The sequence below is a fragment of the Ctenocephalides felis genome, unplaced genomic scaffold (genome assembly GCF_003426905.1).
Source record: "Ctenocephalides felis isolate EL2017-DRISC unplaced genomic scaffold, ASM342690v1 CF-g0.4_SCAFFOLD_01170, whole genome shotgun sequence".
Classification (NCBI taxonomy): Eukaryota; Metazoa; Arthropoda; class Insecta; order Siphonaptera; family Pulicidae; genus Ctenocephalides; species Ctenocephalides felis.
In genome coordinates, this window is record NW_020537324.1 from 82630361 (window position 1) to 82648118 (window position 17758).

Sequence of the window (17758 nt, forward strand, 5' to 3'; positions counted from 1 at the left end):
AGTTTGATTGTATTGACAAAATATAGACAAACTAATGGGGTTTATTGTTTTTATAATACCTCATTGTATATAACATTCAAGCAACACATCCTTATACACTAAAAGTATTAATATTTTTGATTCTCTAGAAACTGTTTAGAATATACCTTACTTAGCAAAACAACGTTTGCCGGGTCAGCTAGAAAAAAATATATTCCAAGTTTGTCTTTTATTTAGGTGTCTCCTGTATCTCAACAGCGCATTTCACCAGGTTTAAATTATAGCTACGTCGTTCGTTTTAAGCCTCGTCATTTGCATGGAGAGCTGCACGCCACTGCGTTTTTTGATACATTGCGAATTGTTCCTAAACCCAAACAACAGCCGAACCAGAAACCAAAATTCTTAGATGTTTGTCCAAAATGGAAAGAAGTGGGGTACAAATCTACATCCAAAGGTGTCAATGGACATTTCAAGGTTCCTATTCAGTGTATTGAGGAAGGTTTGAAGGTGTTTGTTGGGCCAGAAATAGTCAATTTTAGGTAAAAAAAATTAAAGCATCTACGTTAACTCAAAATACTAATTTATTGATGGTCAGTGCAGCATAGTTCTAGAAATTAAAGTATGTATGATCAGTTTGTTTGTTGAAATCAATAAGCTGCAAAAAGATGCATATACTCAGACTTCAACATTAAATAAAACTAGTGGTGTATGGCATCATGCCTTAAGGCAAATTGCTGGAACTTCTCGTACCGTAATGAAATATTCGAGAAATTTTAAACGTTTTCAAATATATTATTACAAATACTGTAACTTTCATTATTTTTATCTTGCTATCTTGTTATATCTAATTAGGGAATGCAATACCGGTATACCAGTATACCGAATTACCGGTAAACCGCCCGATTTTTCACGCTATTTTCGGTATTTTTACATAAGCGCTATTTCATACATAATACACTAAAGTTTAAATTTCTCGGAACAAATTTATCTTAAGTTCCATAATCGCATAAACAGCTATATCTTCAAGTGATTCTATGAGATAAACAAATGTCAAATATTATCTCAATTCGTCATTAGTGAGCGAGTTTTCAAGGATTTTTGGACCCCCCCTCCCCTTGGTGATCCATGGTGATATTCAAAATTACCCCCCCTCCCCCACCAAACATCACGTGTATTTTCAGTTACGTAAATTATTTAATTTTTTTTTGAAAATGTTTGATTTTTTTTTTAAAAGTCAGTTAAAAAATAAATACACGTGCTATCTTACTATACCCCTCCCTCCCCCAGGTGATATTTCGTGATTTTTTGTCAAATTAAATTATTATTTAAAAAAATAAACTTATTGTTTTATTTTATTGTTTAGTTGAATATAGTTTTAGTTGTATATACATTTTTTTATATTTGTACTAGTAACTTTCAATTTTGTTTATGTTTGTTTTAGATAATAAAAATACCGGTAATTTACCGGTATTCCGGTTTTAAAATGAAAAATTACCGAACAACCGGTATTGAAATTTTTTGTCGGTATTGCATTCCCTATATCTGATTATGAGCAAATAAAACGTAAATCGTAAATCAATTTTTCTCCAAAACATTAACAATCGTCATTTCATTTCGAATTCAATTTCAAAAAAATAGTTGCCTAATTTGCACATAATTGAAAAAGTGCTCCCTTATAGTCACAGTCTAAACGCATTTACAAATAATTCTGTGCGATATTTTCACTTATACTGTGCTTAGCTGGGCGGCATTTTCACATTTTTCAATAGTTTTCACATAATTGAAAAAGTTCTCCAGTATATAAACGGTCTAAAAGCACTTGGGTAAACACTTGTACCAGAGTGGCGCTTAGACTGTGGTTAGCCCGGGTAATTTTTTGAATTTTTTTTAAATCCAAAATTACAACAATATTTTATGGAAAATAAAAAAAAGAAGTAATAATTTTTTATCCTCAGAAGCAATTGTTTTATCAATACAAGTAGAAGGTTTTTTAGATCATTCAAATCCGATGACCTGTTCTTTCAAAAACCCGATTTCTATTTTCTGCACTCTTTGCTCCGTATGTCCATTACGGCTGGACCTGCCTTTGTCAAAAACTAATCAGCACATCTCCCTATCAATAGGGATCGAATGTTTTTTAAACAAACATTTACAAAAAACAAACATACACACACACACATCCATTTAGTTTCTGAGGTATGCCTCTTAAAAATGTTGAGAAACCTTGAAAACGTCGAGAAATGCAAAAATTTCCATTTTCGATTTTCGGTCCATTACTATAACTACCCTACGGGAGGTTAACAAACAAGGAATAATGTCACGATAACAGAATTCTAGATGGTGCAGTTATAATAAGATTTTTCCTCGTTTTTCCCGGTAAATAATTCTATTTCATTTACATTTTAGGCCAGTTCCAATTTGGAAATTTTCCGAAGACCTCCACAACAGTTGTCCCCAAAAAGATCACGACGAAGTCCGCGTCATCAGTATCAAAAACACGAGCAGAGTCGATTGCGAATTTAACATAATTTGCAAAAACCAGAAAAAATATGAAGACCCCGACGACGACAGTTGTGAATTGGAAAACCAAGAAGAAGAACCTATAGATCCATTTTTTAAAAACTTATTCGAAGAATGTCTAGACCATTGTTTTTTACCATTCAGGTTCCAACCTCCGGTGAAATATTACGCCCAGGAATTACTGGCTGGACAAAGTGTTGAATTAAGGGTTAGATTTGCACAAGCTGATATCGTTGGCAATCACTGTTGTCAGTTTGTGGTGCAATTTAGGAATCCTTATATGAGGAAATTACTGATGGAGAAGGAGTTTAGGTATGATCGAAATACAATACTAGCAAGGAGGGCGTCGGGTTTACTTTTCTGGTATTTTTATGAAACTTGGCATGGTAATAGAAATGACAGTCAAAATAAACACCTTAAAATATTATAAGCCTATAATATTTTAAGGTGTAATATTGATAAGTATATCTTCTTATTCTTATATATAAAAATGAATCGTAAAATGTGTTGGTAAGCGCATAACTCAACAACGTCTGGGCTAATTTGGCCAATTCTTTTTTTAAAATGCTCGTTCAAGTCCAAGGATGGTCCTTACGGCGAGAAAAAATCGAATAATTGCCGGGAAAAAACCCTAAAAACAGCCCTTTTCTTTTCACATACAAACGTTTTCTAACTAAAACGTAGAATCAATTTGAGCTTTATTGCTATTATATTATCATATTAAATTACGAGCACTCACTGTATGCTTTTCCTTGACGATTATTCGGATTTTGATAAATCTTTCTGAAGTTAGTTAAGGAAATTTTTTGGGATGTATGTGATTATAAAGTACTGGGATGTATGTGCAATATTGTAGAAATAAATCGAAAAAAATGCAAAAAACGACATGTAATTGTTTGCATTGAAAATAAATGAAAACTATCATCTGCCAAAAAATTCAATTTACTTATGAACCTAGACAATATTAGAATATGTATAATAAATTCATGATTATGAATAAGAAAAATGAAATGTCTACATTATTATTGCCAAAAAGCAGCTGAGATGTGCCAGAAATTAAAATAATATAAAATACAGTATATGTATGGCAGATTGAATGATACACATATGAACAGGATGTGACAAATTAATTCACTTAAAATATGAAATTAAATAATAATCAGGGCCGGTCCTACCTTTAATGCGATGCATGCAAAAAATACGAGCGCACGCCTTAGGGGGCGCCAACACAAGATTCGGATATCAAATTTTCACTATATTTTTTTTTCAATATATAATTTTTTTGCATCTTTTACTAATCTTTCCATAATATTTTTAAAATTCGTAAAAAATTCACTTTATAACAACAAATGGAAAAGTAAATATGAATACATACAATTCGGCCCTCACGATATCGATTGAGAGAAGTTTAAGATGCAATTTTGGATATCTTAAACAATAAAAAATTGAATTAATTTAATTCAACACGAATTCCAGTGTTATGTTATGGTTATGTTATAACGTTTAAAAAACTTCAATTTCCAATATAGTTTTCTATATTTTGTATCGCTCATATTTTAAATGTATATGCATTTTGGCGTGAAGAGTAATTTAAAAAACAATAATTATTATTTTTGGGTAAACGGTAAATATTAGTAAATTATATTAAAAAATTGTACACACAAAGTTGTAAAGTACAAAGTTGTAAAAAATATTCCATCAGCAATATTTTCTTTCATATATATCATTTTTGTTCTCAAAATAAACGCAAATCGATAATAATAATAGACATTTTACTAAACAAAAATTAAAAACCTTTTAAAAAAATGCATACATTGACGGGATTTGAACCCTAACTTTTTTATCTGTAAACAAGAGCATGAAAATTGGGAGTTTGTGACCTAAACGACTGAGCTACCGAGACAATTTATTATGGAACACTAAAGGCGGCATATTTATCACAACTTCTATTATTTTTTATAAATACACCACTTTCTATAGGCCTATAATAATTTAGGCTCTTCAGTTTGACTATCAACTCTATCACCATGCAAAGTTTCATCAAAATCCCAAAAAAATAATCCTGATGTTCTCCTCGTAAAGTTGACATGGTGGATAAAAATATATATTTCTAGGTTAACTGCTCGTACTCTACCACCACCGATTACAATATACCCTAAAGCCATCGACATGGGTGCATGTCTCTTAACAAAGGCATCTTTACCCACTTCACCCAAAAAGAAGGACACTACACCTACGTGTGGGGATTCAACGACGCCACTGGTCAGGTAAATTGTTATCTAACAGCTCCATAAAGCATTATTAACTTCCCGTTATAGAAATCGAAAATGAAAATTTTTCCATTTCTCGATGTTTTGAAGGTTTCTGAACACTTTTGAAGGGCATACCTAAGAAACTAAATAGAGGTGTGTGTGTGTGTGTGTTTTATATGGCCGCATTTTTTGTCCACGTTTTCGGTCGCACGAATCAACCGATTTGAATGGTTTAACTAGCTGTAAGTGGAATTTTGTCTTAAGGCAATTAAGGCATCGTGCCTTGAGGCAAATTGCTGGAACTTCCCGTACCAAAAATTATTATTTTTTCAAAAGCGATTAACATTTTGGAAAAAATTTTACTTCGAAAAAATTATATGTTTGAGAAACAACAAAAAAATTGTTTGAAAAAAAAAGTTTCTTTATTTTGGCATAGTTTGGAAATTCTGAACTTTTTTACAAAGCAATCGTACTGCTTTAACTGCATAGACGAAATGTCAAAGCGCGTAAGCGCCGCGTCGCCGTCTAACGGATAAACATTGGTACGGAACTCATAGGAAAGTAAACAAAATTCATACTTATTGTAAAAATCTATAAAATATCTTATAATTTGATGTGCATATGTCTAATGATCACTTTTGACCGCCGAATGGCTTTTTGTTTTACTTTTTTTATTAGATCTCCGAAACCGCTAGACCTGCCTTTATGAAAATTTGATCAATTCTTCATCTTGTCAATACAAGTAAAATGTTTTTTGAATTACGTGTTACCGTTTTTGGCACTTTTTGCCCCGTATCTTCGGAACGGCTAGACCTGCCTCTATCAAAAACTAATCAGCACGTCTCCTTATCAGTACGAATCGAATGTTTTTAAAATTATTTAAATCGGTTGATCGGTGTTCTGGAAATCGTCGACGAAAATTTGTATCCGAACACACACACACACGCACACATACACACACACACACATACATCCATTTTTTCTAAGGTATGCCAAAATATTCAGAAACCTTTGTAACGTCGAAAAATGCAAAAATTTTCATTTTCGATTTTTTTGCGATTACTATAACTTACCCTACGGAAGTTAAAAAACTTTCTGCTTGTATTGACAAAACAATTGCTTTCGAGGATAAAAAATTATTACATATTTTTTTATTCTTCATTATTTATGAATATTTTTGTAATTTTGGATAAAAAATTCAAAAAATTATCCAGGCTAAGCACAGACTAAGCACCACTCTGGTACAAATGTTTACCCAAGTGCGTTTAGACTGTTTATGTACTGGAACACTTTTCCAATTTTGTGAAAACTATTGAGAAATGTGAAAATGCCGCCAAGCTAGGCACAGTATAAGTGAAAATATCGCACAGAATTATTTGCAAATGCGTTTAGACTGTGACTATACGGGAGCACTTTTTCAATTTTGTGTAAATTAGGCAATTAAACTATTCTTTTCTAAATTGAATTCGAAATGAAATGACGATTGTTAATGTTCTGGAGATAATTTGATTGATTTATGATTTACATTTGATTTTACTCAGATATAACAAGATAGCAAAAATAATGAAAGTTACAGTATTTGTAATAATATATTTGAAAACATTTAATATTCCTCGAATATTTCATTACGATACGGGAAGTTCTAGCAATTTGCCTAAAGGCACCATGCCATACACCACTAGTTTACTATTATTTCTTATGTAGATTTAATGGTGGCGGTGAATCTTGGCCAAAACCGCCGCCTCCGTTACGTTACAAAGATTTCTTTGACGTGACGAATGAAACGACACGAGCGATTTGTGTGACGGCGCGGCCGCCTAAGGAGTTAAGGTCACGTGTGAAGTTGGCACCGGGGAGGACAATCATACCAGTAAGTAGAAAAAAAAAGAGCGCGATTGAAGTAAAACTTTTTTGCATTCTAGCAAAAATAAATACATCATATAACAATTTAGTATAATTTGTATTAGTCTTGTATTTGTATTTGTATTAATACAAATTTCCAGTCACGTTTTCGGGCGCACGGATCAACCCATTTCAATGGTTCAAAAAACATTCGATTCCTATTGATAGGGAGATGTGCTGATTAGTTTCTGGCAAAGGCAGGACCAGCCATTTCAAAGATACGGAGCTAAATGCGCAAAAAATGGCATTTTTTGAGAGAACTAATCGTCTGATTTAAATGATTCAAAGAACTTGCTGCTTGTCTTAACAAAATAATTGATTTTGAAAAAAAAAAAAATTTTTTGTTTCAACTTTTTTCCTAATTTTTTTTTTGTATATCGAAAATAATTCAGATTTTATTTTTAATGCTGACTAAAGTTCTACTATACTATAAACAAATAATTTCAACTTTGCAATTCAGTTTATATAATTCTTATAAATATTAGACAATATTACAATATTTATAATAACAATAATAATCTATTTGGAAACATTCAGTATTCCTCGAACATTTCGTTACGGTACGGGAAGTTCCAGCAATTTGCCTTAAGGCATGATGCCATACACCCCACTATTTTATATATGTATTTATCTACTTATTTAGTTATTTATTTATCTATGTATTCAACTAGTTATTTTTCTAGTTAGTTATCTTATTATCTATTTATGTATTTATCTATCTATATATCTATCTATGTAATTTTCTATTCATTTATTTAATTTTTTATTACAATTCATTTGTGTATACTTTCTACTGGTTTACACTTTTTGTATTTAATTCTGTTTTTTTGCTGTTGGAAATTTTATTTAAATGGTCTTAAAATTTTAAATTATAATACACCGATGATGAGACAAACCTAGTCTCGAAACGTTTGTAAAATTAATATTATTTAATAAAATAGTTTAGACTTAGAGAAACATTATGAATTTGAAAATGCGCGCCATTGTTAAATGTGAAAGCGATATGAGAAGTGTCTCATCTTTCTCTAAGTATACTCTATGCTCCAAATGTCAAATAATAAATTTAATTTAAGTTGAAATCAGTTATTGTATTGAAGTTGAAAAGGATTGTTGATTAAACTAGGTTATTATTTAGCCCGCGCCTATTTTGGAATTATTTCAATTATTTCGTAAGTGAGTATAAGCAGTTAAAATATTTAAAAATGTCAGAAGAAACAATTATGACAATGAATGATCCGGCAATTAAAATTGAACCACCAGAATATTCAGAAGAAGATATTAAACACGAAATTCAGGATGATATTGATGTTTTTGATGGTATTGTTAAATCTGAATCGTGTTCTGAGGATGATGAAACCTGTTTAGAAAATTTCATGAACTCTGAAGTGACAATCGAAGAAGAAGTGAAACAGGAGTTAGTCGAGAGATCAGCTTATGAATGTGACATTTGTGATCAATCATTTGCAGAATCTGATCAATTAAAAGAGCATATGGTCGATCACAAGCCTAGTAATAGCAAAGAACGCCCTTTAAAATGCGAAATATGTCATAAGACTATCAAACAAAAAGGTTACCTGAAAACTCACATGCTTTTGCATAGTGGAAAACGCCCCCATGAATGCAGTATATGCAACAAGACATTCACACAAAGAAGTAATTTGAATAAGCACATGATCATTCACATTGGTGAGCGTTCCTACATTTGTAGTATATGCAATAAGACATTCACACAACCAAGTGATCTGAATAAACACATGAACATTCACTTTGGTGAGCGACCACATCAATGCAGTATATGCAATAAGACATTCACACAATTCGGTAATCTGCAAAGACACATGCTGATTCACAAAGGAATACGCCCTCATCGATGCAATGATTGTAATAAAACATTCACACGATTCTATCATCTGCAAAGACATATGCTGATTCACAAAGGAACACGCCCTCATCAATGCAATGTTTGTAATAAGACATTCACACAATTTGGAAGTCTTAAACGGCACATGCAAATTCACAAAGGAATATGCCCTCATCAATGCAATGATTGTAATAAAACATTCACACGATTCGATCATCTGCAAAGACACATGCTGATTCACAAAGGAAAACATGGCAATTTATAGTCGAAAATGTAATAATAATCAATGAAATATAAACATTTCTTAAATTGAATTTAAATATTAGGAAAAAAAGTTAATTAGGATAAAATATTCTTCTCAAATTTGTAAAAGAATGTATAAATAGTATAAAATAAACAGTAAACATCACATTATATTCATTTATCGTTAAACCAGGCAATTGTTACTTAATATATCACTTTATTGGTTCCTTTTTAACTTTTCTTAGGGTAAGTTATAGTAATGGGTCGAAAATCGAAAATGAAAATTTTTGCATTTCTCCATGTTTTGAAGGTTTCTGAACATTTTGGCATAACTCAGAAAAAATGGATGTGTGTGTGTGTATGTATGTATGTATGGATACAATATTTCGGTCACGTTTTCGTGCGCAAGGATGAAACGATTTAAATGGTTCAAAAAACATTCAATTCCTATTGATAGGGATATGTGCTGATTAGTTTTTGACAAAGGCAGGTCCAGCAGTTACGGAGATAAAGAGCAAAGAGTGCAGAAAATAAAAATCGAGTTTTTGAGAGAACGGAGCATCCGATTTGAATGATCTAAAAAACATTTAATTAGTAATGATTGGGAGAAGTGTTTATTAGATTTTGGCAAAGGCAGGCCCAGCCATTTCGAAGATACAGAGCTAAATGTGCAAAAAATGGCAGTTTTTGAGAGAACTAAGCGTCCGATTTTTATTATTCAAAGAACTCTCTGCTTGTCTTAACAAAATAATTGCTTTTGGAAAAAAATGTTTCTAATTTGTTTTTTTTGTATATGGAATTTTTTGAAAACTGAACATTTTTTAAGCAATCGCGCTACATAGTTGATTTGGAGTCGAAATATCAAAGCGCGTAGTCGTTTAAAGTGTAAACAGAACCCATATAAATGTACACAAAATGTACACAAGGCACTCGACCTTGCCGTAACGCACCTCCGTTGCATTTATACAGATTTACACCCTAGTCGCGCCTAAAGAAGTTTTACTTCAAAAATGTCATCCTTCACATCCCAAATCTCTCCAAGCCGTTTGTGCCTGCATTTTTGAAATGTCTAAAAGTACAACTTTTGGTCACCACGTAACAAATTGTCTTTTACCCCCAGGGTTCATCATCGATCCAGTTCACCGTTCACTTCCAACCAGACATGGGGCTAATAAAAACCAAATACTACTCCAAAGAAACCAGAATCTTAGAATTCCCAATCTCCATATGCTGTTCCCAAACTAAACCAGCAGGCGATCCTGAACATTACGAAACTGATTACGGACTTTGTCCTCCAGATACTGTCACAGTCTACTCTGTTTTGACTTACGGATTGACGATTGAGCCACAATATATAGATCTAGGTGTTGTCAACACCCATGAAACCGTCTATGCAGATTTGACACTGAAAAACGAATCCGTTTTGTACAAGACAAGTGTGTTCCCATATTTGCCCAAATGTTTGACAATTGAACCAGGCTATGGGATAACTGAGATGCTGCCGAAGGAGGAGGTCAAGTTTAGGCTGTTTTTCAGCCCTAGTGTTGATGACATCAAAGGTAAGGGTAAAGGATATATGGGTCATTCTTTTACAAATCGTACGGATTTTCGAAAAAATAAAATGTCACATTTTAGAATTGATATACAGTAGAACTCCAATTATCCGAACTCCAATCATCCGAACTCCAATTATCTGAACTTCGACTATCCGAATCGCCGATTATCCGAATCACTTACAGAAAAAAAAATTGTCCAAAAAAAGTCTAAGTGCGCTATTATCCTTCCACCAGCAAAGCCAGTGTAGGCACATTGTTTGTTTTGATATGACGGAGATGTTTACAAAACAATGATTTTTATTTCTGAACTTGTACATAAGTACATTTCATTTATATTTAAAACATGTGAAAATGTCATGTTTCTTTCATTTAATTCAATAAAAAAATAGTACAATATCAAAACGTAAATTTTTTCTCTCCAATGGCAATTTTAAAAACAAACTCCGATTATTCGAATATTTGATTATCCGAATGGGTCCCGGTCCCCATTAATTCGGATAATTGGAGTTCTACTGTATATATATAAAATATCAGATATTATACATAAAATCATTTCACACGTATTTCAGGATTTTGCTGAAAAATTTTTTTACGTAAATATTTACGATTGAAATATGGATTTTTTACTCAATTTCTATGAACATCATCTGTGGTAATTTAATTATCTCCGGATGTGCTGATCGGATCAGTATTATTATTTTTTATTACACTCATATTGAAGTAAACTTTGTAATGATTAAAAAAAATTTTCTTTGTTTTTGCAATTTTCTTAACAATAACAACCCTTAAATATTTACAAAGGTTTTACTCAGCCTTACCCCAACTTGAATCGATCCAAAAAAAAACATATTGTTTCTTTTTTTTCCGGCAACAAAATTCTTTTTACAATTTGTTGGAGACTTTATTACATCGAAAGATATTAAATATTTTCAAGCGCGAGCCGCGCTTTTCTCGTCGGGGACATCAAAGACTTGTACTCATTTGTCACTTTCGAATGACTATCTTATTGTTTTTCGGTTGAAAAATATTTTATAATTTCGCTTCTGGCGAAAAATGTATAGTCGAAAAAAAAAACATAAGGAGAGAGCGGAGCTTAAAAGTTCGTGGGTAAAATATCCACTGCCAATATCTCAAAAACAAGTAAAGTTAGAAATTTTTTAACAACAATATTTTAATCGAGGTGTCAAGGTCTGGATGGTGTACGGTTTGTAAAAGAATGACCCATATGTTTTATTAAGGGGCACAACTAGTGTAGCCGCCTAAAAAAAGGTGATTTTTGGGAATTTATATTAAAAATACTACTTTATCAATCATTTCAAAGAAAGAATACATAGTAAAATTTTTGAAGATAAAAATCAAATATTTTTTAAGCTATCGTCGATCTCCAACGGAACGACAAAAAAAAGGCCCTTCACTGCTGTAGTGATTCCGGTCTTCTACGTGGATAAAATTAAAGAAAAAATCTCGTTAAACTAGATAATATTGTCTGTAAAATGACCTACAATAAAAAAAAATCAAAAATAGGCAAAATGGCAGCGTTTTTTTTTAAAAATGTCGAATTTTACCCAAAATTTTGGTCGTTTTTGGACTGCCAAAATTCGATTTTTGATCCGATCAAATAATCAATAGTTCATTTTACGGAGAACTATATATAGAATATGTAATAAAAATTCGTTAGTGATCGGATTATTAGTTTTTGAGTAATCGCTGCAGCAAATTCGGAAAATGCTGTTTCGAGAAAAACGCGTTTAGATAAAATGATCGTTATACTATATACTATATACATACTCTTTAAATGGCTGTGACTCAAAAACTATTTAAGATATCGATTTAAAATTTTGGTATGTTATTTTTGAAGGTATAGCCTATCGAAATATCGAAAAATTGAAAATTCGATTTTTTTATAGTTGTGCCCCTTGGTAAATGTGATGTATTTTACTATTTCCTTTACCCAGGTAATGAGATTGGAGTACCCGGCAAACGTGGTTATTGGTCTTTTGATTTGGATTGCACAACAGTTGAGGAATTGGATACAACAAAAGTGTTCAAAAAAGGATTTTCAGACGTTGAGGATAGTTTCATAAAATTAAGTGTCAGCAATAACAGTAAAAAGTCTCCCACAACATCAGATAAACTTGAGATGAGGTTGTCCGATTTTCAACAATGGAAGTCGGATCATGGTTCAATGGATTTGCATTTTTCCGGTGTACTGAAAGCTGAAGTCTTATCAAGGTAAAATAAATACATCATATAACAATTTTGAATAATGTTTATTACTAATATGGTAACACTCGTGATGCACACATTTATTATTGTCAACCATTATACACATTTATATATTAACTAGATGACCCGACAGACGTTGTCCTGTACCCACATCCATATTTTTTTCATATCATATACTAATATTTACCGTTCAGTTAAAAATAATTATTGTTTTTCGAATTACTATTTACACCAATATATGAGTGATGTTAAATGTAGAACTGCTTCAAATATAATGATGATTCTCAATTCCCACAGTTAACACTTTAATTATCCCTTTAACAAATATTAAAATATATTCAATAAAATTGTATATTAAAAATTATACACTGCAATTAATAGAACAAATTTATTTCCAATAGCTCAATTTATTTTAATGCCAAGTGTTATTCAATATTTTTAGTCATACCTGTAGATGTGGATGTATCAATGCATGATTTTTTGTTTATTCACGACTAAAACTTTGATTTTCCAAATTTATCACACAAAAATCATCATCTGCTTTTGTGATGTATTTATTGTCATAGCAAAAATACACATGTTGAAAATTGAAATCTTTTAAAAAGTATAACAAATTCAGAAAAAAATAATATATAGCATTCGCGGTAAAAGTACAATATCACCTGGGAATTTTCTACCCAAAATAATTGCTTCAATAATGTTGCCTATAATTTTTATAATTTCGTACCATATTTTAACTGGCTTTCAGTAATTTTAATATCTAAATTACATTTTTCTCACTAATAATTCAATATACATCATTACTTAAGTTTTGAAGTGAATTAATTTGTCAAATCCTGTTCACATGTGCTCTATTCAACCTACGATCAACAAAATTATTGCAGTAAATGGAGAGGAAAAAGCGTGTACCCTGTGATTTTTTTTTACTGTGCTCCAATTTGCATGATATTTTTGAAATAGGCTAATCTTAATCTCAAGTTCAGAAGTGAAAACAATTTGCACTCCGTCACCACCCACCGAATTAATTGAATTATAACTCTATTAATGTTAAACAACGCCTAAACAAATATTGTTTTCGCAACTTTACTCACCATGTAATGATTGTGTTTGAAGAACTTCATGTAATTAAAATTACCATACATTCATTTACTGCTTGTATTTTTTTGTACTTTTAATCTAATTCTTTAAACAGCTATAAAATCTGTCTTGCCTAAAAATATTTTACATTTTAATAACTTCAAAGATTTATAGAAACTACGAATAATATAGAAATAATTTCTAATCAATAAACTAACGTTTAGTACACGGCACAAATTTAATTTGTTTTATTATTTTCAAGGAACAAGATAAAATATTCTTCTGATTCTGGCATTTTTCATTAAATCAAGATTTGTACTACGATGTAATTTTAAAATGTTTATTTATCGATGCCGATTTCCTTGTGGATATCGGTACGCATACAACGACAGATCTCTATTCACATACGCGACGACTAATCACAATCGACCCGTATAGAAATGATATCATCGAGAACGAATGACGAATCATTGGAACTCGACTCTTATCTGCCGCAACGCACTTCCGTTGCATTTGTACGGATTTACAGCCTGGTCGCGCCTAAAGAAGTTTTACTTCACAAAATAATAACTTCAAAGATCTATAGAAACTATGAATAAACTAGAAATCTTATATATAAAAATGAATCGCAAAATGTGTTGGTAAGCGCATAACTCAACAACGCCTGGACCAATTTGGACAATTCTTTTTTTAAAATGTTCGTTGAAGTCCAAGGTTGCTTCTTACGGCGACAAAAAATCGAATAATTGCCGGGAAAACCCTAAAAACGGCCCTTTTCTTCTTCTCATACAAACGTTTTCTAACTAAAACGTAGAATCAATTTGAGCTTTATTGCTATTATATAAAGTTTATATTAAATGACAAGCACTCACTCCTCCTTACAAGTATACTCCTTAACGATTATTCGGATTTTGATAAATCTTTCTGAAGTTCGTTAAGGAAATTTTCTAGAATGTATGTGAATATAAAGTACTGGGATGTATGTGCAATATTGTAGAAATAAATGGAAAAAATGTAAAAAACGACATATCATTGTTTGCAATGAGAACAAATGAAAACTATCATCTGCCAAAAACTTCAATTTACTTATGAACCTAGACAATATTAGAATATGTATAATAAATTTATGATCATGAATAAAAAAATGAAATGCCTACATTATTATTGCCAAAAAGCAGCTGAGATGTCCCAGAAATTAAAATAATATAAAATACAGTATATATATGGCAGATTGAATGATACACATATGAACAGGATATGACAAATTGATACACTTAAAATATGAAACTAAGTATTAGTAGGGGCCGGTCCTACCTTTAATGCGATGCATGCGAAAAATACAAGCGCACGCCTTAGGGGGCGCCAACACAAAATTCGGATATTAAATTTTCAATATAGTTTTTTTTTTAATATATAATTTCTTTGCATCTTTTACAAATTTTTTCACAATGTATTTGAAATTCATAAAAATAACAACAAATGGGAAAGTAGAGATGAATACATTCAATTCGGCCCTCACGATATCGATTAGGAGAAGTTTAAGATGCAATTTTGGATATCTTAAATAATCAAAAATTGAATTAATTTAATCCAACATGAAGTACCAGTGTTATGTTATGGTTATGGTTATGTTATACCGTTTAAAAAACTACAATTTCTAATACAGTGTGGGAATTGAGACTCATCATTTTATTTAAAGCAGTTCTACATTTAACATCGCTCATATTATAAATGTATAAGCATTTTGGCGTGAAGAGTAATTTAAAAAACAATACTTATTATTTTTAGGTAAACGGTGAATATTAGTATATTATATTAAAAAATTGTAGACATGGGTACAGGACAAAGTCTGTCGGGTCATCTAGTTATTTCAATATTAATATAGAAATTATTTCAATTTGTCTCATGTATCCTTTATTACCCCCCAGGACAAATTCGGCAACAGTCCACGACCAGGACCCAGATCACATACCAACCGACCAGGACATATACGGCCTTGAAATACTCCAAAAAGTACACGAACCCTTATCTGAAACCCCCAAATCGACACCAGGAACTCCTGTACCATCGATACCTGATAACATCGATTATTCCTTTGACGAATTCGAAGACTATGTCGAAGAAGAAGACGATTTATGTTGCATAGACGATTTGAATTTGGAGCCAATAAAAAACGTGAGCACAGTTATGCTGACTGCAATCATTATCGATAATGTTTGCGAACTGTCGCACCAGATATTGGTGTTGCCCGATACCAGTTTAGATGCTTCTACTTGTGGCCAAGTCGAATTGAGAGGTACTAATCGTCAGTCGATGGCTAAGTATGATTGTGGTAAACATCCTGGGAGTAAGAAAAAGCGGAAGAAAGAGGTTTTTAAGTTTGAATTTTGCGCGTCTTCTGATGAGATTGATATTTGTCCGCTGAGAGGAGAACTAGTTACAGGTAGGTAGTAGAAACTTGTAACACATCCGTCAAAATATAAACTAGTGGTGTATGGCATCGTGCCTTAAGGCAAATTGCTGGAACTTCCCGAACCGTAATGAAATATTCGAGAAATTTTAAACGTTTTCAAATATTTTATTACAAATACTGTAACTTTCATTATTTTTGCTATCTTATTTGTTATATCTGAGCAAATCAAATGTAAATTATAAATCAATTTATCTCCAGAACATTAACTAACGTCATTTCATTTCGAATTCAATTTCAAAAAAAAAAATAGTTGTCTAATTTACACAAAATTGAAAAAGTGCTCCCGTATAGTCACAGTCTATTCTGCATTTGCAAATAATTCTGTGCGACATTTTCACTTATACTGTGCTTAGATTGGCGGCATTTTCACATTTTTCAATAGTTTTCGTTTTCACAAAATTGAAAAAGTGCTCCCGTATTGTCACAGTCTAAACACACTTGCGTAAACATTTGTACCAGAGTGGCGCTTAGACTGTGCTTAGCCTGGGCAATTTTTTGAATTTTTAATCTAAAATAAAAAAAAAAATAAAAAAAAAATTAGAAACAATTTTTTTTTCCAAAAGTAATTATTTTGTTTAAACAAGCAGAAAGTTTTTTGAATGATTCAAATCGGACGCTTAGTTCTCTCAAAAACTGACATTTTTTAACATTTAGCTCTGTATCTCCGAAACCGCCGGGCCTACCTTTGCCAAAAACTAATAACCACTTTTCCCCGTCATTACGAACTGAATGTTTTTTGGATCATACAAATCGGATGATCCGTTCTCTCAAAAACTCGATTTTCTATTTTCTGTACTCTTTGCTCCGTATCTCCGTAACGGCCAGACCTGCCTTCGCCAAAAACTAATCAGCACATCTCCCTATCAATAGGAATCGAATGTTTTTTAAACCATTCAAATCGGTTGATCCGTGCGCCCGAAAACGTGGACAAAAAAATGCGGACATACAAAACACACATATCCATTCAGAAACTATAGTTTCTGAGGTATGTCAAAATGTTCAAAAACCTTCAAAACGTCGGAAAATGCAAAAAATTTAATATCTAAAATTTAATAATAAATTAATATCTAAAAAAATGGTTTCAGCTATTCTTTTTACTGAGTAAAATACCAAAAATAATGATTTTTTGCAATTTTATGTATGTGTGACCTCTAAGGGTAGGTCCTGAGAGCTGAACGATGGGCCTTTCGAAGTTAGTTAGGGTTTGTCATATATTTGGGCGATGATTGGCGAGTGTAAATGTTGACCCATTTAGAACGAAATTTTTCAAAATTCAACCCCCATTTGGGTCAACGCACGAGACAGCAGAATTCATTTTAGAGGTATAGATTCTTCAGCAAAGTATCTTATTTTGATCCTTAGTATACGAAAATCATGTGTTCCTAAGCGACTTTAAAATCGACAAGCCCTAATAAATACCCTTGTGTTTGTTTTCAGATTGTTCCATTAATATCAGGATACGTGCAACTCCTACAATAGCAGAAAGTGCAATTAGAGAAAAAGCTCGTGAAGTAAAATGCCAGGAAATTTTGAAACAAAGACGATTGGAAGAACGTGCTAAAATTATGAAGCAAAGGGAAGCACAACGCAAAGCTGAAGAGAAAAAGGCTTTGAAGGCACTAGAAAAAAAAGCTAAGGACGAAGAAAAACGCTCAAAAAAAAGTGACAC

The 17758-nt window shown here is 32.0% G+C and overlaps 1 protein-coding gene across 1 annotated transcript; it reads left to right on the forward strand.

Moving 5' to 3' along the window:
• The first annotated feature begins 7855 nt into the window (after positions 1-7855).
• LOC113367793 (gastrula zinc finger protein XlCGF8.2DB-like) lies at positions 7856-8779 on the forward strand. The gene has a single exon (XM_026609373.1). It carries the CDS (start codon positions 7856-7858, stop codon positions 8777-8779), a length of 924 nt encoding a protein of 307 aa, XP_026465158.1.
• The last annotated feature ends 8979 nt before the right edge of the window (positions 8780-17758 follow it).

Coding starts and splice junctions, on each gene's coding strand:
- LOC113367793 (XM_026609373.1), top strand. CDS start 7,856: ATGTCAGAAGAAACAATTATGACAATGAATGATCCGGCAATTAAAATT.